The 26,294-nt window shown below is 35.1% G+C and overlaps 1 protein-coding gene across 1 annotated transcript in view; it reads left to right on the forward strand.

Moving 5' to 3' along the window:
* FGF10 (fibroblast growth factor 10) overlaps positions 1 to 26,294 on the forward strand; it is an 80,472-nt gene that overhangs the window by 50,854 nt on the left and 3,324 nt on the right. The window contains exon 2 of the mRNA XM_026017015.2: positions 22,757 to 22,860. Within this exon, the coding sequence (XP_025872800.2) occupies positions 22,757 to 22,860 (104 nt within the window). The remainder of the gene's footprint in view (positions 1 to 22,756; positions 22,861 to 26,294) is intronic.

The following is a 26,294-nucleotide window of genomic DNA, read 5'->3' on the forward strand; positions in this document are numbered from 1 at the left end:
ATAATGGCATCTTCCTATAGTGTATTACTGAATTTGATTTACTAGTATTTTTTATGATGCAATAGTAGCTTTCTCTTTGTGTTATCTTTATCATATTTCAGGGCCAGTGATATGCTTTTTCTTTTCCAAAATAAAATAGGATCATTAATATAGCATGAGTTTATCTGGTTTAGAAAATTAAATAACATTCACAATTACAATCATTAGATCTTAGACCCATTGTTAGGACTGGAGTGATTGTTTACAATAGTAGTGGTAGTAAAGGTGGCATTCTATCTTAACTAAAGTAGATTCTTTTCTCTCTTTGACTCAGGTGATGAAGAACATAGGTTCTAATGATATTTGAGCCTCTGGTGTTGAAGTCATTATCATTACTAAAATTCACTAATTTTATCCTGATATGTTTAATATTCAAGAATATAAATAAGTTATATGAGTTATTAAAGTGGGTATACATATATAATATAGTATATTCTATAGTTTACTTACAGAATTATTTTTTTCCATTTCCTCAATCTATACTTTTACATCATACAGTCAATAGGGAGGAAAACTGAATTAAAGCTTGACATGTAGGCAATGTCTAAGCATATAACTTAACTACTACATGAATTTGTACAAAGGACTTGTTTTCCATGGTTAACTTCCATGTATTAAACAATAAATTAATACTAAATATAGAACTACATCATTGTCTGTTAATGATGCTCAAGTTGTAAATTAACAAATAAATTTACATGCCAAGTTATATTTGGCTTGTCGCTTTGGGATCATAAAATCTGAATGTTTCCTCCCAGGAGAATTCCCAAGAAGAGTTTATTTAAATTTTCTTATGATAAGGTATATTTAATATGAAAGATTTTTTATTTGTATACCAAGATATATACTAAGTAGAATACTAGCTGTGAACGGGACTAAAGGTACAGCCAAAATTGAAGATTTTCAATCATCAAAATTACCAAAGTTCTTGATGCAAAAAAGAAATTAGGAGACCTTTCCAATCTAACAGTGCTTGCTGCAGAAAAGGTGCAGTAGGTCATTTCTTCTCGTGAGGATGCAGCAGTGTCTCTTGGTGAGTGACCATTGTGGATGATCATTGTTTTGTTGTGACCCATATATTCCCACCTGTTAGGCAGTTAGACAAGCTGTTCTGATCTTTAACTTCTTCTTTTGTTATTCACCCTTTCTTATCTTGAAGTTAAATTCTGAGTCTGGCACTATGTGAAAGAGATTTGACTATACACAATATTAGATCTTTAAAAATCCTATAACATTAGTAGGGGAAAGCATTCAAGTAAGAATGAGTAGGAAGAGAGAGAAAAGTTCTGTGATATAGAAATTTTCTTATGCTCAGGTATTTCCTCTCAGTATTTATGATTAATTTCCACTGAGCCTTCCTGAGGTTTGTTTACAACCAGAATATTTATTTGCCAGCTGATAGAACATCATCAGGCATCAGCTTTCTTGTTCTCCTGTCATTACTAACTCAGGTAGAAGCTACTTTGCATAGCATCATTTTTCTAGAGCTAGGAAAAAGAACATTAGGCTGGGGTTGGAAAAACTTGGCTAACCACTGCCACATAAAGTGAGGTAATTCATTTAACTATTGTATACATCCAGTCTGTCCAATCCAAAATACTGACAGTCTTTAATATAACCTATAAAGACACTTCTATTGATAAGCATGTAAGGCATTTCCGAATATAGTTTTTGTGTGAAGTGACTATATATTTCCCTTCGTAGTTGGAATGATAATGTGGCATGCATTTCTTTTCAGTGAATTGGGAGAAAACTTGCTTTGGTATTTGGGTTTCAAGAAATCTTTGTAGATGATGCCTAGGAATATTCAAAATGTGCTTGAGGAAAGGGCCAGAAGCAGTATTTTTTCAAAGGGATTCTCATTCTAGAGTGCAGGGATAATATGGCAAAACGAGAAGATGGGAGCCTAAAGTTATAGACATAACAAAAGGACACTTATATCCTCAATCAGAAATGTGATATGGGGCATCACAAAGTTTTCAGACAGCTGAGGCTTACTGGAAGCAGAATGCTAGGAAGATAAATCTAGAGTAACACTTATCATTTGTATAAGGAAGTATACAAATGATGTATACTCCTCGCTGTAGGGGCAAAAGAAATGATAATCACCTTTTTTGTACCATATGACAATTTGCTTCTGAAAAATAAGTGAGGCCCAGAAGACTTAGTGTAAGAGCTCTGATGAAGGAATAGGAAGTCAGATCTAAAAACAGACAAGAGGGTCAGACTCTGCCTTCTTTCCTCCTGCCAGCTCCTCCCTCTTCCTACAGTCAACTCCCCACACATAAAATACAAATGTAGAGATAGTAGGATCCAGACACACATCATTTATCATTCAAACTGGCAGTCTCAGCATCAGCCCCTTCCAATGCACTATGGAGGTGCCTGTTGAGAATATGGAAATCAAATCATACAGAGGGAAAGGACTCACTTCATCTGTTAGTCAACTGGAGTTAACATTTTGAAATCCAATAAAATGCAACATAATCTAGCGGGTATAGCGGGTAAGACCCTACACATTTGATGTCTCATTAGAGTTTGTACCTTGACTCTGTCCTTTTCAATTTCAGCATATATATATATATATATATATCATCATATATTTTATATTTTATATATATATATTATATATATATATAATGGGGCCATCAAGGTAAGGACCACAGTGTGCTTAGCACAGGGTCAAGTACAAGTGCTTTGAAATATAATTTTTTGCTGCTAAACTTAGACTACTCTTCTGTCTGGAAAGAAGTCCCACTCTGCAAGAGTTCAGTGCATCTGGACATATGTACTCATTGTTCCATCAACACAGCTTCCTTCTGTAATAAATTACACCAATATGGTGAATATTTTCTGTCTAGACTGCTTTTAATGTGTTTTTACATAATTGTAGAATTGTCTCTCAAATTAGGTTCAGTTACTTCTACTTTTTGGTAGGCCTATCTGTTAATTAAAATTTACTAAAATATAGTAAAATACTAGAGGGACCTTAAGTCTTCATGTATATACTGTCATATTAACCCTGGATGTCCAGTGATGAAGAACAATGTGGCTTTGCCAAATGAGTCCCTTCAATCTGGTGGACTTCTTTCCTTCTCCTCCTTTTTCTTATCCTTCTGTCCCTCTCCCCCTCTCTTTTTTTCCTTCATTTTCATCTTTAACTAACTAGAAACTTCTCAGCACATGCCGAATGTGTTTCCTTCCTTGCTTGAACCAATTATGTGCCAAAGAGTACTAATCATTTAAAACTCTTGCTAGTCCAAGTGTTCTAGGACAAGCAGCAATGAAATCACCTGGCACTTTGTAATGCAGAAACTGAGGACCCCGCCCCCCCCATGTGATTAGTTTGAGGAGCGCTATTTTAATCTATTCTGCGGGTGATGTAGGGAAGATATGGTTTCACCCACTAGAGGGCAGTAGGACACGTACACCACTAAACCCTACCTTTCCCAAGTAGGATTAAAAGTTCTTTTAAGGATCACCTATAGTTGCCAAAGGGATAGTATACTTAGTTCCTTTAAAGGAAAAACCACAAAGTCAAACCAGGTTATACAGAGAAACTCAACATGTGACATTAATGAAAGAAGCAGTTCCATGGCACTAGCAGAGTATAAAATCAGGTGCCAGATCCTAAATTGTATTTTTGGCTCTTGTTTGTAGATTATAGAATTATAAAGCTGGAAAAGACTTTGATGATCACCTCTGGGGCAACCTCCTTATTTTACAGATGAGGAAGGAGACTCTGAGGGGTTAACGGGCTCTTCCAAATTCATGTAGCTCACGGTCTGCCAAGCCAAACCTGGAACTACTATCAACAGACTCCCTACCAAGAGTAAAAAGTTTTTAACAAAATGCTAAACATATCTCTGCAGTATTCCATGGTAAAATGGAGCTCACACTTGTGCTTTACACTTATGGTGGGTTAACACTGTTAGTCTTGTCTGTTAAGAGGGAAGATAGAAAGGGAAACATTTGTATATTTTTCCCTTCAGTTATTTATATTCAACAGTACTACCATCAGAAACAAAACCTAGATGTCTTCAGCTCTAGCCCCAAAGTGTCCACATGTAAATATCAACCAATCACTAAGTATTGAGTAACCATAATATTCATGGCAGTGTTTTACATTCCTTTTAGCATGATGCTAACATGATTTCTGTTCTTGGTGGTCTTTGGTTATGTGTGTTACAATAGCTTGGCCGGTAACTGTTTTTTAATTCTCAGTCCCATATGGTTTTTTGCATGCAAAACAGGATCAACAACATTGTGTCAGACCCAAAGATACAGAAGGTGATGAAAACTGAGCTGATAGATCTTCATTCATCTAAGAAGCTGGCAAGGCTTTACAGAGAAAGGAACCCTAATTGCACATACAACACCCTCAGTACAACTTGCTCATATGTCTTCAAAATGACCTTTTAAAGAATGTTTTAAATGTCAGTGATTTTTGGAAAACATTGAACCAAACATGGAAATCGCATGAGAACAATTTCTGAGTCTGTAATTAAAGGCACAAAGCTACATTTTCAATTTCCTCTCCCTTTTTCTCTTATCAATGCAATTATTTAATAAAAACTAAAATCACGTAAAGTTAGGAGACATAAGCATTTGGATGTTGATGGATATAATGCAAGCAGTTTCTTCGAGTCTCAGTTACTGGGCAAAGCTCCAAGATAAAAAAAAAATGTGGTGAAACAAAGTCTTAGTGGGGAGATCCCAGCAACAAAGAAGCTCCAAAATAACTGCATACATTTTTAAAAAGAAATATCTTATCTTGCTTAATTTCTACTTTGACAAAAAAATGTAAATCTAGTTCCCAAATAAATTTTTCAGTCACTTCCCATTTACCCATCTCTCTACCTTTAGCTATCCTGTATAAATGTCATAACTGATGTTAAAATTTTCCCAGTCATAACTATTTATAGTGTTATCCACATGATCATTTTTAATTATTAGACTATGAATGCAAATATAACCTCAAGGATCAAATCAGTCTGAATAAAAGATCCAAGTAGGATTTTTTTTTCTATTTTTAACCAAACAGACAATAATCTTAGCAAAAAATGGCAATGTCTAATCAACTGAGCTAATAATCCCTAACCTATAAGCAATTTAAATCATAATTTTGATATTATCCTGAGGCATAGACAGAATATATACTATTTATACAGAGTATGTGTTTTCCCTACCATAACAACAGTATAACAACTGTAAAGAAAAACAGTAGCATTTAATAAACCTGATTTTTAGCATTCATTATGTGAATGATATGCAGTTATTTTAGAAGAATATTACCATTTGGACTTATGCTACCTATTTCATCTGAGAATAGTCTTTCTTCTTTCTCATTATAATAAAAGAACAGCTCTCAATTATTACCAGTAATATTAGTGGCATACTCATGTTTATATATCAAATACGCTTTTAATTTTCTGAAGCAGAGGCAAATTGCTGGTGATATCTTAATGTTTAGAGGTAGTTAATGCCAAAAGGCTTGGACCTGATCTTAAACTGAATATTTCCCAGATGTGTAGTAGGGTGAAAGGTGGAATAACAGAAACCAACTTCCTATTCATGTTAGACTTACTTAGGTGAATTTTAACTAAGGATTAATTAGACAATGAGACTTTATAAGCAGTCAACCTCAGCTCCCAGAGATAAAAGCTGAGGACCTGTTCAGTTGTAACATAACCCATATGTTGAGAAAGAGAAGTTATCAACTACCACTGTCTCCTTGCACCTTGTTTATAATGCCTTTTTAGTCAACTCTCTTTTGAAAATCCAATACTTTTGGAAATGTTGAAAAGCTATTTACTAAAGGATTAAAGAACCTGTAGTTTTTTTAGGAAGTATCAGCTATTGAAGTAGCAAAAATATATGCAAAATATTTAACTCATGCGATGAACTCATAAATATAAAAGGACAGCTTAAGAATGACAAGAGGAAACTGCTATTAATGTGGCTTATCCTAGACCAGCTTTGTACTAGCAGATACCCTGGGGACACTAAGGCTTTAAAAATTCTATGTCACCGTGGGAAGCCAGGCTGCCTATTTCAGGAAGAGGAATTTGGCACAAATTCACAGTTGTTTGTCCAGATTCAGTAGAGACTAAAGATGAATTAGAACAAAATCTTGCCAGTTACCCATTCTGAAGGGTTGGGTTCTTTAGCTTGACAAGATTTTGCCACCTAAAACAGCTGTTTTGTGTTGAAGACTAGATGGTGATTTTGCCAGGACTACTTAGAAGATCTCAGCCATAGATGCCAAAACAAATGTTTCTGATATTGAGTGTATGCTCATTTTGTGATGTTTTTCATTTAAGTTATCATGTGAATATGGAGGCTGGTTGAAGCAGGAGGTGTTGATGAAGAAGACAGTGATGTCAGGTTAAAATATGCCAAACAATTAGGAAGAGATCTGTTTCAACAAACATAATAAAATCTAGACTTGGTGAAGTCAAAAGAAATCAATGAGATGTACCTCTTTGCTAAAATAAGAGCAAAATCTTCATCTGCAATATCAATTCTTCAAATATTTCAACAAGTTATTCTGGATAGGAATCTACTTGAAATGATTTTCCTTATATGGTTTTCGTCTCCTTAAACCTTTTTTTAAAAAAAGATTTTATTTATTTGACAGAGAGAGAGCACAAGCAGGGGGAACAGCACGGGGAGAGGGAGAAGCAGACACCCTGCTGAGCAAGGAGCCCAATGTGGGGCTCTATCCCAGGACCCTGAGAATAGGACCTGAGCCAAAGGCAGACACTTAACTGACTGAGCCACCCAGGCACCCCTCTTTAAACTTTTTGAAAGCATTTATTAACATAGGTAGGATTGTCAGGCTATAGTTAGAATTAAAGTAAATATACAGAATCTGCCTGTGAAAGTATCTTGCAAAAAAGAATAACTATATAATTTTCCTGTCCCCAATAAATGTGTCAAAAAAACCCACCATGTCTATTTAAAGACTCAGTGTGTCAATACTTTGCTTCAATTTAAAAGTCAAAAATAACTCTGACTTTCCAAGGTGATTACCTTACATAGTAGCTAGCTAGCAAGGGCAACTGAAAAAAACTATCAGATTCCGATCAGTAGTACACTCCTCTCTACAGGGATGCCAGTATTTTTGGAAGAGTTGAATGAAGGTGAAAGAAAATACAACATTAAAATGAGAGTCAGGTACAAGCATTTAACAGGATCGTGTGCACATCCCTTGAAGTTTGTGAGTGGGAAGACAGCTAAGCAATTGTCTCTGAAGCTCTCTTTTTGGAAATCAAGTTTGTTTAACTGGACAAGACATGTGGCACAAGTCTGTGCAATTAGATCACATAGCCTCGTACCACAAACATAATTATTAGCGGCTGTTTTTGTTGAATGGCAGGTTAGAGAAACAATAAAAAGAGGAGTTGATGATGATGAAAGAGGAAGGGCGTGAAATTGTTGTACTCTTCTAGCAGCTTTTAAGTCTCAACATAAAGAAAAGACTCTGTCATCTTCTCTGGACTTAAAGTGTTGACTGAGAAAGCAAAGAGGGATGAGAAGGCTGTTTGTAGGTAGGAGGAATAAAGATAGGATCTCCCACCATGTCAGAAAGCTGTTAAGCACTCAAGGTGAAAACACCCGGCAGGGGTTTAGAGTCAACAAGTAACTGTTTATATTTGGACATTTGCAGCAGACCTCATTACCTTAACATCCTCCACCAAGTTTCCAAGGCAAAGGACATCCAGGGTGGTGACTGAGAAAACTAGACTTTATGGTTAGGCAACTTTTTTTTAAGCTTTTCAAATAGTTTCTTATGACTCCACACCTATGTAAGGAGAGGGAGGAAAGTGGTCCTTTTGTTGTGGTTGAAAAAGTGGAATTTAGTAGGAAATGACTGAGCAGAATAATTCTGTACTTAGGCTTGGGACTTCATTTCATTCTTCCTCTTCCTATACCACACAAGTCAAAGTGACTCTTTTTATGCTCGGTAGGTGGCTTTACACAGTAAACATTGAATATTTTTTAATATTTTCATATGGTTATATTTGGTAATCAGTCCCTTGAGGCAATAACGCATTACTTAGAGTTGAATATATATACACAAGATTAATGAGAGGGATCAGACTCTGGGTCAATCAGAGACTGTGCTGAGAATGGAAGACAAACTGGGGCAGTATTGGGGGGACAATGTCATCCTCCTCTATATTCCTGTCTGCTCTGAAAGATGAAACAATTTTTAATTGCCTTCTGATCTCACCTGAATATCCAGGGTTGCATTGGCACCCTCAAATTAAGAAGGATTACCTGCCAATAACATTTGCTCTTTTCCTCTTTCCAGAGAAAAGTGCCACCGTTGAAACAGGTACTTTGCACATGGATTTATTAATTTGTTCCATGATTATATATTGGGCATATGCTGTGGGCAAGGTCCTGCTAGCACAGATGTGGCCCATATGGAGAAACAGAAGAGCCGTGCTTCCAACAAACTAAGGGCAAACTGAGACTCTTCCTATCTCTAGCTATATTCACTCTTCTAGCTCCTCACCATGGTTCTCACTTCTGCCAAATGATCCAAGATCAGAGTTTTGAAAGAATCTGAAATCTGCATACTGAACATTTCTCCTTGATAAGAAAATAGATCTAGTTTTTTTTATCAATGCATCAAGAATTAAGTTCAGTGACAGAGTAGCTGTAATCTATCCATAAATAAAAATTGCTTAATAGAGTTCCATTCCTGAGCGCCATTTCCATGGTCTGCCATAGTTTAATTGAGCTTTGTGAGCTTTCTCAGGGCATGTCTATTTTTATTTACTTGGTTTTTAAAAAATTTTTACAATTACATTTTAACCAGTTTGTATAAGACAGATGTGCATATTTCTACTCATCTATCTATTTAATAACACTGACCAAGAAATGTATAGCGTATTATGGGTCCTGAATTTCTGGGCCTGTTTTGGTAAAGTATGGAGACTTTAAATATATCTCCTTCTAAAATTAAATTATGACACTAGATTTGACATCTCTCTGGACATCATTTTTTAAGATTCTTATATGAAAACAAACAGGGTTTACTTTGAATCTTACCCAAGAATAATCTACACTGAAATATTTCAATGTTTGTACTAAATTAAATTATATTACAATCAGAGTTTTCTTTCGGTCATCTAGAATTACTAGGAGAAGAGGAAACATTTGCAATAGAAATCGAATAAAACTACTGAATGTTACTTGTTTTTTTATATATGTTTCAATTAATTACTATCTTGACTTGCTAAAAAGCCAACCACTTTACCTAGAATTATATTTTGCCTTTAATGGCAACTTGACAAATTATTTTCAAATTTCTTCCATTTTTCCCTATACCATATCTATGCACCAACATTTTAATCATTGTAAATTATCTTATTTCAGTTGAATTTAAGAATTATTTGGCAATACTGTATAAACTAGTCTGAATTGAGTAAGTCAATTAAAATTCCTTCTTGCAATTGATTATGTGAATTAAATAATATTAACTGAGTCTTCTGGAGGGAATGTTTTCAGATTTTGATAAATAAACAAATGGAAACATTTCTTCAAAAAAAAAAATTTTGTGAAGTTTTGTCCAGCATAACTAAAGTATGCTACAAAGAAGTTTAAGATAACTTTTCTTTGAATGTTATTCTTTTCCCAAAAATTTTAAAGGCTTTAACAATTTGGAATAAAATTTGAATTAAGTAAAGTGAAACATTTGCAGTTTGCAAGGTTTGGATCAAGTCAGTCTAATCATTTCATATCAGTGTTTCTCCTGTTTTAGGTTTTAATTTTCACTTTATTTTTTTCTATAATCTGGATCCCAGAAATAATATGTATTTAAGGACTCAAGTATATAGTAATTATAATCTATCCTCTAGTCTTTTTTTAAAGATTATTTATTTATTCATGAAAGACAAAGAGAGAGAGAGGCAGAGACACAGGTAGAGGGAGAAGCAGGCTCCCCGCAGGGAGGCCCATGTAGGACCCGATCCCTGGACCCTGGGATCATACCCTGAGCTGAAGGCAGACACTCAACCACTGAGCCACCCAGGCGTCCCTATCCTCTAGACTTAAATGCTAAACTTTCAGCATGTTTTATTCCGAAAAGTTTACTAAGGCTTGCACGAAGCTGAGTACAAAATAGTACTTGACAAAGAGCAATAGAGGAAAAAAAAAAAAGAGCAATAGAAGATATGTGTTGGATTCCAATGTCAATCCTTAGTTGCATCTCACTAAAGAAGGAATAATGTCACTCCCACTCCCAATCTCCCACCCCACATGTAATTAAGGTAACAGTATCTCTTCTTAAAACATCTCCTCCTCTCCCAGATTGTTCTTCTGGTGTTGTCTATGCTAGAATGTCAGGCTCTTACATGGAGTTTTAATCTTTGTTTTTATGCTGTCTCCAAATACCAATGTTACGTACCAGGAAAACCCTTTACATTAATTTCTGTGAAAGTATCCTTTACAACGTGCTCTGCAAAATACTGGCTATGTGCTTTACTTTGTGATCCAAAATGAATGTATGATGCTGTCTTCTATTTCCAGACTAAGAGATCTGTTTTCTTTGCCAGTTGTGTGATGTGGCAAGGGCAGGGCAGTTCCATGAATCTTGGGGATAAAGAATCACTTCAGCCTTGGTGTGTGGCCAAAAAGGGGCAATCTTCAATCGAGAGGGCCATGAGCTTTCTATCTTGATTAAACCTTTTCAGCAGAAGCCAGAATTCCTCATTGCCAATATCATGAGTTACAGAAGTATAGATTTTCACATATGGTAAATATTTTGGTTTGGCCAGTATATATAAACAGGTGAGTTGTCTTTCCACACAATTAAAAACAAAAAAACATATAAACCAATAGTAGTATTTATATTTCTTAGCAAGTGTTATAATTACCCACTGTCTAAGTAACGATGGAAAGAATCTATGAAAGAGTTAAGAAGCTAATTATAAATTATTTTACACCATGTTGAAAGCTTGGCAAATTTACAATTTTGTGTGCAAAGTGAGCCTGGGTTTGAATCCTAAAACTTGTTCTACATTAAGTATTTTAAACCACTTAGGGCTGTTCATGTTTGCTAATTTGTGAACACTTCAATGCATCAAGTAAGACTTTTTTCTTGCCAGAAACCCAACATCAAGATGTGTTCCACTGACCCACTTTATTCTTTTCATCAAATTGAGGAGCGAAGATAGTGTATATTATATTTAATTGTATCAAATAATTTCTTAAAAACTTTAGCAAATGCGGTTAGACATTTTATAGGAATGTCTTTAGGGTAAGCATCTAAACTGACATGGTGCTCAATTAGTGAAATATGCCATGAAGTAATTTCTCCAACTCTTTCTGTTGGCTTTTAAATTTTTCTTCCTTTATAAATAAAATGCAGTGGTCAAGCTCAACAAGAATGAATTATTATTTCTGGGTAATGAACAAGATAAATTAATCTATAAACATTTTTGCCTTGTTGCCAACAGTTTGTAAATGTTTATAGGAGCCTCATGGTATAGTAGAAAGAACATGGACTATTTCAGTCCTGAGTAATCTAGAAGTGCTTGATAAGTCTCTTTTTGTCCCTGGGTCTTCTAGTGTCATCAACTACGAAAGAGAATCAGAGATGAACCAGACACTTGTTAGATTTTGTCAAGCTCTTCTCTGACTCTACAATTTGCTAAAAACTAGTTTTTTCTTAAGCCTTAAATAATCTAAATTTTATCACTAAAGAGAGAGCCCGAGAGAGAGAGAGAGAGAGAGAGAGAGAGAGAGAGAGACTGGTTTTCTTATTTAGTAATTTTAATTGATTTTGAGGCTTTGAAATCTGTGCTTTAAATTAGATTGATCAGGAGTTTTGATTAACAGAACATTTCTCGAAATAATCTCCAATGATTTAGTGTTTTCTTTGGAGGGGGGTGAGGAAGTATAACTGACAATCCTGCTGACACCTCCTTATATTAGATCTAATTTAGAAAGTTAGTGGACTTTTACTAGAACACATTTCTAGTATATTTTGCATTCTCTATAGATTTTTCCAACAGCAAAAACATTGCAGTGATTTCCCTTACTTTTGCCAGGTTAATATTTAAAACCCTTCCTATAACATAATGGCAGATTTTCCTTCTCCCCAAGGCTTAAGGGACGAGACATAAGACACAGGAGGATGCCGTCAGGTTCTTTCCCGAAACGTGAAGTGTAGGAGGCATATTAAGTTTGAGCCAAAGTTGGGTGTGGCTAGATGCCCTGGCAAGAAACTAGGATTTCTGATTTTCTAAAATTTTTCCTGAAGAATTGGTTTTACAAAAATAAAGGAGGAAAAAAGGCAAAACTATAAATAGCTGTATGACTTTATGTACAAATATATTTGCTGGTACAGAAATAAGTTTACTTTTCAGGAAGAAATATTTTCAGTAACTATTCTTAGCCTTACCCATGGCTTTATTACCATTCAAATGAATTGTACTGGGCTTTTCTGAGGGTATCTCAAGACTCCTTTTCTAAACTCTTCTGTCTTATGTCTTATGTCACACTTCCTACCATTTCTCCCACTGTACATAGGATCCACTGTCAGTTATCCTGGGTCACAGCAAATGACTCAAACATGTAAGCATTCTAGTTTGTTTGTTTTCAGATTGCTGGTGGTTGGAAGTAGGGGGTTTGATTCCCATTATTAGGGGCACATAAGCTTTTCTAGTTTTTATTTCATGCAAAGTTAGCCAGACAATCTTTTCTCACTTTGCAAGTTAATTAATTTTATATCAACATTTACTGTGGACAATTCTCAAAAATTCCAAATAAAGTATCATCCTCACAAACATTTAATGTTTCTCATTATGAATATATCTCAAGAACACAAAAGGTAATATTTGAAAATATGACACTATTACAATGTTGATAACTATTTCCTGAAATAATTCAATAAATTCAAGTGGACAAAAGACAATCTCTGGAGAGGGAAAAAAAATAGAAATTGTCACATTTACTAAATCTATTGATCTAGCACAGTGCCATGAAGAAACACATTAAATAACTACCTGCAAATATTGTTGACTAATGATCAACATGGAAGACTCCAGAGTGACATCTCATTTGCAATTAGAAATGCAGGAGAAAATTAATCTTTAACATATTTTAAATAATTAATTTACAGCCGACACTATTGTCCCTAAAACTGTGTTGTTAGTTTCTGATACTTTTCATGGTAGGTCACTGACAATGGTTCGATTGCAATACTGATCAATTAAATATAGCCTTAAATTGAGAAATGTTTTAGAATTTGCCACTATATTCCTCAAAAAGGCCACACTAATGACTGCACTTAAAGCATCAGTTGAAAATGTAAAAGGTCACTCTGGCCTTTAGCAAATTGAGAAAAATACATATCTGCTTATATAGAGAGGGTAAGAATTTTCTGCTAACGTAGGTCCTGTTTCTGTCTGCAATTCTAAATGAATGTCAAGGGTATCTGAAAGAACTGTGGATGATAGAGAAACTAAATCGCTGTGTTGCATTCTGCTGAAAGGGCATCCAGAGTCTAAAATAGTACAAGGTAGACCAGAACTAGATTAATGATTAGCACACTCTGGTATCCTCTTTTAAAGGTGGTGAGATCATTCTAGAACAAGTATATGCCTTTAACTCTGGGTAGAGGATAAGGGGTCAAGTGAATTGCAACTGATCTGAAGCAATTTCTTGGCTAGCAGTATAATTTTAAAGGAGCCACATGGCCCCTTAGAGTGTTGACACAATTAGCCCAAGAGAATGCATGTAAAATACTTCAGGGAGTAACTGAAGGCATTTAAGTTTCAACCAACATTTCCACACTCTTAGTGAGGGGAAGAAAATAAAGGCTATGATAATCTTATTGCAAATCTTTTTTTAAAAAAACTGCCTATAGACAGAAATGAGGTATATTTGCAGACAAGTTCTAAATCCACATGATTATAGTTAGGCAGATGCTGAGTTCTACACCTATCAAAAATACACAAAAGAAAAACCTAGCACTTCCTTCCACATTCTTTAAAATTTTTTCATTGATGTTAAGTTGCTACCATTATTTATGACTATTCCTGTTTGTGGTTCTACTTTCCTGCACGTTTCTGTTGATGCCTTTTCATATCAAAGGTCTGCTCTGTCTCTGAATCATAGAGTATAGAACATGTGTGGTCCTTGGACCAGCAGAATTGGCATTTCCTAAGAAATGGCTAGAAATTCAAATTCTCTGGCCCCACCCCAGATCTTTTAAATCAAAAATCCCAGCAATTTGTGTTTAAATAAATCCTCCAGATGATTGTGATGCATGCTCAAGTTTGAGAACCACTGGTATGAAAACCTGGCTAACTCCCCACATCCTCATTCAGTGGACAGTAAATACCTATTGAATACCCACTGCTGCAGAGTCAACACAATCCTGTGAGCTGTAGGCAATTAGTCCCAATTTGTAAATAGAAAGAGGAGGAAACCAAGACTCAGGAATTATAAATGACCTACTCAAGGTCATACAGCTGGTTAAGTAACAGAACTGAGATGTTAAGCCAAGTTCTTCTGCTCTTTTGGAGCTAGTTCCTTCTCATTTACACCTAAACTCCTCTATTAATTTCATCATATAAAATATAACTTTGATGTTCCCTTTAAAAATCTGTGTGTGCGTGCCTGTGAAGTTATTAGCTGCTGTGTGTGTGTGTGTGTGTGCGCACAATTCACAGACAGATGGTGGGAGGGCAGGATGGAGAGAAATGAAATGGGAAAATAAGTAGGTAACCAAAAAATAAAATTAGTATCACAAATGTTGCTGTCCAGTCACTCAAAATATAAACAGATATATTTGGACATTCTTCCAAGACAGTTAACTTGAAGTCTAGATGCACTTCTTGAAATTCTTGAGTCAAGCACATATGCAATCCTGAACAGGTCTGCTTAAGCTAAGAGATATGAACACAGTTCTGTTAGACCCTCAACTGTGTGCTCTCCTTTCCCAGTCAGGCTTCAAAAACCCATTCTCTTCCTGCACTCTTTGCATCCACCACTCATGGACTATTTTTTGGGACATGCACTACTTAAGAATTTGGTGACAGTTTTCTACTTCATTACCTCTGTGAAATTTTTTGAGCTCATGTAATTGTCAAGCAGACAAATACCACCAGATGCTTGTTAAAGGTGATAAGGGAGGGAGACTACTAGACGAATCAAGCTCAACTCCAACTCAGACAAAGGTGATTGAGGTTTTTAAGGGAGAACAAAGAAGGATTACAGGAAAGCGGAAAAGGTGAGAAAAAAAGAGATGAGAGTCTATGTGGAAGTGGAAAATTACAGAAGGAAGGAAGTAGGGGAATTACTGAAAATAGCATGGGAAGGTGGGTTGGGACAATGTATAATTTGCAATTGGGCAACATTGTATTTTCCTAAAGACTCAGCATGGGACCTGAGGTCACCTTTAGGAACACAACCTAGTGCAGGTGGAAGTCAGGCTTACCTTTGGTCAGGGCTCTTAGCAGAGTGTTCAGGAGATCCTTTGTGCTGTGTGAGAGTTCAGCAGTTCACATAATATGATGAGGATTCGATCAACTCTGTTTCACATTGAAGAGAAATGAAAACATTATTTGAAATATTATTAATTACTGTGATGGAAATTTAGATATTGAAAACTGCTATATGTTTTTTTCTGGACATGATCTTATAAACCTGCAATCTGTTGGACTTCCTAGTTGCAAAGTAGCATTTCACTGTCAAAAATCATGAGTGGAATCATGTTTTCAACAAATTCAAGGGTATCAATGAACTACTAGCTGAAATAATAATTGCTGTGTAATTTTTTCCACACCAGTGTCTATGAAGCAAAATTATACCCCATTAGATTGTTTGCAAATTATTACAATTTTTACAACATAGGAAATTTATTACATGTTTTATCATAGATAAAAAAGATAAAACTAATGTAGTTTGTTCTAGACATAAACCTAAATATTTTTGTTGCCCCAGAATTTTGCACCTCATTTGTGTAGAACATCACTCTCTGAAATGTAATGGAGAACCTATCAAAAAGAGATTCTGGGATTTCTACACAAAACCTCATATGTCCTGTACTCAGAAAAAAACACCACCAAGCCTTGCCCATAATTTTGACTCAATTCTAACCAGATTTCATATTAATTCATCAGCTTATTTTAATGGAGGTATTCAGAAGTACTTTAGGGCATTCTACTTTCATAACAGAGGAAGTCATTAGCGATAATATTGATTTCCCCGAGTCATCAAGAAAAACATTACTTTTTTATTAGTAATCTCCATATATGAACAAGGAAGTAAGTGAACCTGGAGATGAAGGTGCCAAATTACTTTTTAGATAAATAACATCCAAGAAGCTGTAAAACTTTCATTACCTAGAAAATTAATCTATATGGAAATTAATCGCTTTGAGTTGACTAATCAGTGTGCTTCTCTAAAATACTTTTGAAATCTAAAACTCAAGTGTTTGCTATAGTATGGAGGAGTATTCAAAATAGGTAAAATGGTCTTTATCATTGCCTTTTTTATTTTGCTATATTCAACTTTATTCAACAAAGCCTTATTTAATGGAAAGAGAATGGGCCTTGGATCCGAATACCAAATCTGCCATACCCTAGGTGAATGTATGTTCTCCAATTTATTTAATTTCTCCAAGGCCCAATTTCAACATGTACAGAATATAATGCTTACTTGATATGTTTTGTGAGACTCAGATATGAATATTAAATATATGATACATGATAGTCACTCTGTACCATTCTTGATTTTTGTGCTATTACTGTCTTTCAATTCAACTTACCCTAATTGGTGCTTTCTTAACCAAGAATGTTGTCTTGAGAACTCACACTCTAGATAGCCTTTCTGATCCAGGTTTTATTTTATTTATTTTTTATTTTTTATTTTTTTGATCCAGGTTTTAGATCCCTTTTCTCACAATTTTAATAATGAATAGTTGAAGATATATACACATATTATTTAGAAAATTTAAAACAGCTTCAGATTTCTGTTGATTACTTATAAATAACAAATATTTATATTTTGTAATTCACTGACTTTTCCTTTGAAGTATATTCATTTGGGCATTTCTTTCTCTTTTTCTTATCTTTAAAATCTTTTTTTAAAGATTTTATTTATTTATTCATGAGAGGCACAGAGAGAGAGAGGCAGAGACAGAGGCAGAGGGAGAAGCAGGCTCTCCCCGGGAACCCTGATGTGGGACTCGATCCTGGGACCCTGGGACCATGACCTGAGCCAAAGGCAAATGCTCAATGGCTGAGCCACCCAGGTGCCCCCTCATTTGGGCATTTACATTTACTTTCATTTTCATTTTATTTGGACATAGAGTTATTATCTCAAGGTTTTACTAATTTGACCTTACTATCAAAAGAAAAAAGATTCTGTATTTAATGAGTCCTGAGTTTCTTTTTCTCAGCCATTTGCTGGACTGATCATTCAGTAATTCATTCAATATAATAATTCATTCAGTAAAAATATATTGAGCACATATCATGAAATATGTGTGTATACCCTGTTCTAATAAAAAAAATACCACTGCAATTGCTATGGTTCTTTTAGAAAGATACATGCTTAAGGGAGTATGACCTATGTGATTCTCAAGACTACCTTTGGAGCCACGTAGGCCTACACTTTATAGTATGGCCACATAATCTCTGAGGTATATAGTGTAGATGTGATAAAAACTCTGGGGGGTTTCATAGGCTTCTTTATATTAGGATATAATATAATTTATTTGAGACACTTGACAACAATTCATGAGAATGAGATTTAGCTTAGAGAAGTTAGGATTTGTGTATTACATTATACTAATCATATGTATATGTTTCAGGACATTAACTAAAACTATCAAACTATATAGCATAATTTTGAGTAAAATGTTTAGAGCAAAATAACAGACATGACTAATTCTGAATTCATGAAGCTCTGACACCTATTGAACTGCTTCCAAATTTCACAACAAAGTTTTTGGAAAGTACATTCCTCACCGAGAGCACTGCATTGAGTAGCATTGCTACTCAATGAAGTGTGATCTATACTTTTACTGAATAGTCCCCACAAAGTACAATTGGTGGGGAGAGCCAACCATAGCTCAAATACACACTAAATCTTTTTGCTTCCCCCAGGCCTTTCTTTCCTCACTCATTTTTCTCTGAATAGACTATTCCTTTCGACTTCCCAAATTCTCACCTACTAAAATCCTACCCCTAAAAGGTTCACTTCCAACATCAACCATCTTCTTCAAGACAACTTTACTATTTAAAATGAAGACAATGTATTTTCTCTCTCATGTACCTCTAAAATATTTTTAAAAAGATTTTATTTATTTATTCATAAGAGACATAGAGAGAGAGAGAGAGGCAGAGACACAGGCAGAGGGAGAAGCAGGCTCCATGCAGGGAGCCGGATGTGGGACTCGATCCCAGGTCTCCAGTATCACACCCTGGGCTGAAGGCAGCGCTAAGCTGCTTAGCCACCCGGGCTGCCCCTAAAATATTTTCTTTGTATTGTAATTACTTTCATTATATGTGTCCTTATTTTACCCAGTCTTAAAACTCCTTGAAGGTAACGACTGTGTTTTGTTTGTCTTTGCATCCTCCATAGTAAGAGCTAATACAAATCCTACACCATGGCACTTACTACATATTAGTCAAATGAATTTACTCAGAGAATCTCTAGTGTGTGTGTATAGAGAGAGAATATACATATATACATATACAGAGAATACGTATGTACATATATATACGTATACAGAGAACCTCTAGTGTGTATGTATATCTGAGAGATGATAGATGATAGATAGATAGATAGATAGATAGATAGATAGATAGATAGATAGATATAGATAGATACATTCTGTTTAGGATGGGATTTTGCATTTGTTTTTTACATCTAGCTTTCCCCACCTATATCCATTGTATTAAGGTTTTACTTGCCTTTTACTTTCTCCTGTTATGTCCATAAAAATATATTTAAGGAGAAAGTTACCATGCTGGCCAACAGTTTGTTTATTCTAATAGGCCCAAAAGAGAAGTATTCTTGGTGCAGTGATTGCTGGGGAGAAAATGGGTCAGATGCTTTTCTTCTGGAGAAGGATAAGAAGTATAAACTGAGAAAGAAACTTGTGAATGGCCCTCCTCAGATTAACTACTCAGTGATTCATCAAAACATAACTCATGCCTTGGCAAGTTAAAAGAAAAGATGATTTACATGAAAATTGTGATTTCTAGGTTATTAACATTTGAAGTTTATCAGTTTGCAGAATCCTCCCCACTACTATGCTGATGATGAATTTGTAGGTAGAATGTACCCATTAATATGAGCTGATTTATGTCACAATCACTTGTAATTTTGATAATCAATCTTTATTATTTAGGTTGTCAAATATAATTCAAAATAAACTTTATAGATTGCTATTATATATTTAAATGAATTCACAAAATATTGGCTTTTTCTAATGTTTTTTAAAGTTATATGTTTTTAGGTAAAATACTTCCTTTCTCCAAAATTGTCCATACAAGATGGTTGATAACTTAAGTGTATCTTAACTTCCTAACCTCCCATCTCATGAATTCCTTCCTTGTTCCTTGTTCTCTAGTTGGTAAATCAAACATGATTTTTCTAAAAATATCATACTGTTTCACCTTAATGCTTTTGTTCATGTCTTCTCACCTTTCCCCTGGATGCTTCTTATTCAACCTTCAAAACTCAAGTTAAGTCTCCTCTCCAAATCATAAGTCTGCCTTAGAGTCCCAGCCAATATGAACTACTTTTATTTTCGCTTCTTTTGCGTTTCATCTTAGCTCTTACTATCACTTAATTTGTTTTATTGCAATTCTCTGTGTATTTGTCTTTTACTCTCAATACAGCATAGATTTTGCTTAAGGAAAGCCATAACTTACTTGACTTTATGTTCCCATTTCCCAAAAGAATGCCCTTCTCCTCAGAGGTCTTCCTATGTGTTTGAATTAAACTGTTCAAAAGCTCTTAAATAGATTTAGAATACCACCTGGCATATTCATCTTTTAAGAGACATCAAAACTGATGTGGTTAAAACTTAATGTAAGTAATAGAATTTCACTACAAGAGTATGTCTTTAAAGTTAGAAAATATCTGACTTATATGAATGGGAAATATAATTTATGTTCCTTTCATTAATGATACAATTTTCAGGTGTTAGTTTTTTTGAGCAACAAAGCCTTATAACTTTTGAGATAATTGTAGATTCACATAGGTTGTAAAAAAAATATAGAGAAATCTGTATATCTTTCACTTACTTTCCGATAGGATGTCATCCTTTAATTGGCACTTAAATTTGGATCAAAGTATACAATACTAAGTTATTAGTCCAACAACATTGAGTAAAATTCTGGTTCTCCTTTTCAAAAATACTTTTATAAGCAAACTTGATCATCCTTACCAAAAAACAGAGAATACTCAATAGATTACTTATGAAAAATGTGCAAACCCACTACACTTAAGCCCCTCAGAGTTACTTTCACATTAATAGATGCTTATAATAAAGACAGTCATTGTTCATTAGGGAAAAGGTATCAGATTATAATTTACTGACATACCTGAAAATTCTTTGCAGAATTTGAAAAAACCTTAAGTCGTCTAGGTCTTCCCACTTTCTATTTTGAAGCATAGTGAACCTTTTCACACTAGTCTTAACTGGTTGCAGAGTGGGAAAACGGTTGATCAATTGATGAATTCTTTGAATATTGAGTTCCTATTTGTGCAAAGCAGAAAAAACGAGAGGTTTCTAAGCTAAATATGATAGATCATGTGCAGTGCATTCTCAGGAATAACTGGTCAAGGATTTAGTAACATTTGTATCACGTTTTTCCTTTTGTCAGCTCAGTCTCTTATCATCTAGTTTAATCCCATTACTTTTTATTCATCTTCAAAAATCCTGCTTTTATTCTTTGCTAAAATCATCCTTCAATCTTTTCATTCTAACAATTTCCAGTTACAAAAGCGTACATAGGGAACACCTTGCAATTTACTGACAGTGTTTGTTTCTTAAGGAAAGTAAACACCAACCTAAATATTTTACCCCAGGATTCAACCTCCTGCTTTGCTCTACTATATCTTCTGTTTGTGACATAAAGTATATGAGACTCCTTTCCCTGATACTTAGACATTTTACTTTGTAGCATGCCTATAAAGGCTATTCTCTTTGATGAGTCATTTTGTCAGATGGTTTTCCAACAGGATTCCACGTTGGAGAATGGGAAAGGGTGGGGAGATGATGGAGAGGCAAATAGACACAGAGAGCATAACAGTCTAAAAGCCAGAAGCTTTGGTGTTGAATCCATCACTTTATCATCTTGTATATATCAGCTATATGATCTCATATCCTCCATTTTTTTCATCTGTAATTAAGAATAGCAATACCATCTTAGAGGACTGTTGTAAGAATTAAGGAAATAAACTACAAGAAAGTGTTTTAAAATATGCATATAAGGGATCCCTGGGTGGATTGCTTAGCGGTTGAGTGCCTGCCTTCAGCCCAGGGCATAATACTGGAGTCCTGGGATCGAGTCCCACATCAGGCTCCCTGTATGGATCCTGCTTCTCCCTCTGCTTGTGTCTCTGCCTCTCTCTCTGTGTGTCTCTCATGAAGAAATAAATAAAATATTTAAAAACAAATAAATATGCATATAAATGGATCTATTTGTTTGTGCCTTGGGGGCAAGGGAGATATTGAATGCTCTCCCTAGAGTTACCTACAGTTTTCAGAGAAAATTACCTTTGGATGCACCAACCAAAATGTGTGTATTTGGGGAAAAGGGCTCCTGTCTATCAGTTACAATTTCCCTCAGTTTTCCATTCTTTCTAGGGGAAAAAAAAAGCCTTTAAAAATGCTGATGCATACTGGATATTCTCCCAAACCAGAGTTACGATTTTGCTATTTTAAAGACAATGTGGATGTTGGGATTAGTCTTTCTGTATCACAGAATGTCAACACATTTTCCAAAACTGAATTTATCAGTTAAATGTAGCCAAGAGATTTAGTTTATCTAAGTGCCCTACAAAGGAGAAATAGTTTACCACTGTTTTTACAGATTGAGGCAAATCTGACATATTATTGACATATGCTATGGATTTAATTTAATACCATAGTACAGATGTGTGCTCTGATAAGTTTTTGTGAAATCTAGGCTAAGATAGAGTTGTTTCAATATTTATGGGGTTGAAAATGCAGAGTTAGCAAAGGAAGCATTTTAATTAAAACAATATTTTGCCTTATATGCTCACAGTAAAATATAGGCCAATTCTTTTAAAGACTAACTACTTGTTTAAATATAGTTGTTGGGTTTTTAGGCACATTGAAATAGATTTGGGTTTTTTTCCAATTTTAAAATTTTTTAGTTATTGTTTTTTAAGGATTTATTTATTTATTTGAGAAAGAGAGGGGAGGGGAGAGGCAGAGGAAGAGGGTAAAAGAGAATCTCAAGCAGACTCCCTGCTGAGTGCAGAGCCTGACACCAGGCTCCATCTCACAACCCTGAGATCATGACCTGAGCTGAAACCAAGAGTTGTTTGCTTACCTGACTAAGCCACCCAGCTACCCCCAGTTTTTTAAATCTACTGATTTTAGAACTACCAGAAATTCAAACTCAATAGTTCTGAATTTTCTTTCTTTCACTTAAATGTATATAACCCTTCAAGTTTAGCTTTTTTTTATTGTGTGTTTTAGGTATCCTGGAGATAACTTCAGTGGAAATCGGAGTCGTTGCCGTCAAAGCCATTAACAGCAACTATTATTTAGCCATGAACAAGAAGGGGAAACTCTATGGCTCAGTAAGTACTCTGCTTTAATTTTCCAAGTCCACTGCAGTAAATCATTACCACAGTTTTGGAATGTTTCCCCCCAGACACTGAAGAGCTTTGTTATCATTCTATTGCTAGTAAATAGAGCCACAGTAGGCTGGTCACCAGAGTTTCAAGGGCTGGCAAAGCAGCTCTCACAATTCTGTAATTTCCTCTGTTGTTCACCCATCAGTCTACCACACACGCTGTTGCTGGCTTTCGTCCGTCAATGCTCTGAACTGTTAACGGGTCATACTCTCACGGAAGCATCTGGTCAGATTGGCACGGGTGCTGCAGACGACTTGTAGAAGAATCATTGAAAACAAAGATCTTAAATTGAGTAGGAAACCATACACTGTGTGTATTTTAGAGGTTAAGATAAAACAGGAGCTTCAAATTTTGTATTCTATTAAAATATGAGATGGGGAGACAGAGTAAGAAATTCACCATTTGTGTGCCTTCAATCAACTCCATAATTTTATTTATGTAGACAATAGTCACTAATTCATTGATGTAGTTGGTATCCAGCTGACACTTTGAGTACATACATCTCTGTGTTTTATAGCAAATATTAAGGAATATCACTTCAAAATGTGTAAAAAACCTTATTTTGTTGATTAGCATAAGAACAATTGCACTGCCTGCCTAGAGCCAGCAGCTCCCAAACTTGATCACAATCACTGAAAAGATTAAAACACACTTCTAGATTTTCTGATACATTAAAGCTGTGATAAGACCTAAGAATGTGCATTTCTAACGAGGTCCCAGGAATTTCTGATGCAACACTTTGATAACCCAAACTGAGAACCACTGGTCTGATTATAGAATAGTCATGTATTTCTTTTGTATCAGGTCCACTCATAAGTGGGGAGCTAGGCACCCACACTGTGGGCCAGTCCCTCTGTCTAGCATAACTGCATTTTGCATGGCAGGGGAGGAAGGTGGTTAAAGGAATTTCAGTTAAATTTTTCCATTATATGCAGTTCTGCTCATGCTTACCTGACTAAGGTAAATGGGCCATTTTAAAAAGTGGTGCCAGTCAGGGTTCACATTATAATCACTTCTGAAGCATTTTTAATTTATTTTCTTGAATGTACATGCCTGAATCCCTCCTTAATCTACTATTATCAGAATTACTGGGTAAGAGAACTGAGTTTATATTCTTTGCAGAGATACTAATATACTTAGTCAAAACCAAAGCTTTAAAGTAAAGCCAGATCACACAATCTAGATCAAGAGAAAAAGGGTAAATAATTTTAATTGCAATAAAAGATTGAAATAACTTTTAATTGATAAAGTGTATGTTTTTTAAAAGGTGACATCAAAGAGAAATGGAGAATTCTTAAATGAACTGTGTCAGAAAAATATTTAATACTTCTCTTACTTCCCTACCTTTTTCTTCTATCCCAGCATAGCTCGCATACTGTGCCTATACTTCTTACTGAACTCTAAGATGTGTGAATTCTTTCATCCCATTTCTATATCTAAAATAGATACCTACTGCTTTCTATCATAGCATTCCTTTTTAGTTATCTGCAATGGGTTTTATCAGAAATTCTCTCATTAATGTGTCTGTTGTTGACTCTCTTCCCCTAATATATTGTGAACTTAAATTGGGCAGAGGCTTCCTTGTCCCACACTATACCCTCAGCACTCAGATCCATCCAGAGCACAGAGCCCCAAGATTTTTTTTAGCTTTAATACTTATGATTCACCTAAATGCTATAAAACACATAGATTTCTAGATCCCTCCTCCAGAGATTCTGATACATTTGAGGTAAGGTATAAATATTTTTAAAAAACACCTGAGAATCGGAGTCTGCTACAGGTGTACCTCACCTTAAGAGACAGTATTTTAGGGCCACCAGGGTGCTTCAGTCAGCTGATCAAACCACTCTTGGTTTCAGCTCAGGTCATGATCTCAAGGTCATGAGATGGAGCTTGGTGTCAGGCTACACACTCAGCTGGGAGTCTGCTAAAGATTCTCCTTCTCCTTCTGCCCCTCATCCACCCACTCACTCTCTCTCTCCTTTTCTCTCTAAAATAAACAAACCTAGAGACATTGCTCTAAAAATTTATTTGGGGGAGGAAAAATAAGTATTTACTGCTACTTTTCTATACACAGCTCTTTTGCAAATATAAAATCATCTCAAATAACCTTAATCCTTCTAGTTTCTAAACTGCACCACCCCCTTTATTAGAATGAATGTAATTATTCATGCAAAAAGCTATCTCTGCTTTGAAGCCATATAGTTCTATTTATTTATTCTTTTTGAAGCCATATAGTTTTAGACAAACTAAGATGAATAAATGGAAAAAAATAGTAAGGATTTAAATTCCTTTCTAATGCAGAATTCTTTGTTACATTATAATCCCTTTTTTTTTTACATTATAATCCTTATTTAAGTAACTTACCTTTTCATCTTATTTTCAACCAAATAAATCATTTGACTTTTTTTTAAATCATTTTACTGTTACACTTAAATGTTACTTTGCAGAAGATAGGCACATTGGATAAATAAATTCCAGGAAACAAAGCTTAAACCAGTAACATTAACATAAATATACCTGTTTGTGATGGTTCTGATAATGTTCAAAATGATGATCTAGCTCATAGAAACACAGATATTTAAATATATACATATTCAGGGACTGAGAATTTAGTAAAAAAAAAATTTTAAATACCAAGTTGAGAAAAGCTGTCCTAACTGCCCAGTAGAGGCCAGCTAAAAGATGCCTACAATGACCTTTGTTTGGATTGGAAAAGGTGGAACCAGAAGAGCAAAGACCCCAATTCCTTAGCTGCCTATTTGCTTTAGTGTGGATATGAGGGAAGAGGTACATTTCTAAAGCAAGAGTTTTGAGATTAGTGATTACTTTTCATCAATAACTCCAGGGTGAAATACTGGATTTGTGGAATGAAGGAAACATCAATTCTTGTCCCAAAGATCCCCTTAAAAACACATGGCCACTTGAAACAATGCCAAAGGACTATGGCTATAGAGTGGAATTTCCCAGGATCAAAGTCTCAGGTTTATACAATAAAGGCAGTGATAGTCACCATGCTTGTAATTTCTTTGATATGGTAATTCACAAAGCAAGGCATTCTGTGTGTCATAGTTTTCAATTATTTCTAGACCTCAGAGTAAACCTATTAAAATTCCAACTTATGGAAAACTGTAAATAATCTACAAAATGGGGAAATCTAATATTTGTAAGAAACAACGACAGCTCCCCACCCTTCCCTGGACTCTTGTTTAGTTATCTAGAACTATCATGATCTTGCTATAAGATCTGCTTTCTTACCAGTGTGGGCATATTTATTATGGATTTATACCTAGATAAAGTTTGAAAATTTGATAAGCTCAAGTTTTTTTCTGTAATTCTATTTTCCTCATGAGACCCCTGGTCATTACTCTGAAAAA

This window comes from Vulpes vulpes, chromosome 4 (assembly GCF_048418805.1).
Source record: "Vulpes vulpes isolate BD-2025 chromosome 4, VulVul3, whole genome shotgun sequence".
Classification (NCBI taxonomy): Eukaryota; Metazoa; Chordata; class Mammalia; order Carnivora; family Canidae; genus Vulpes; species Vulpes vulpes.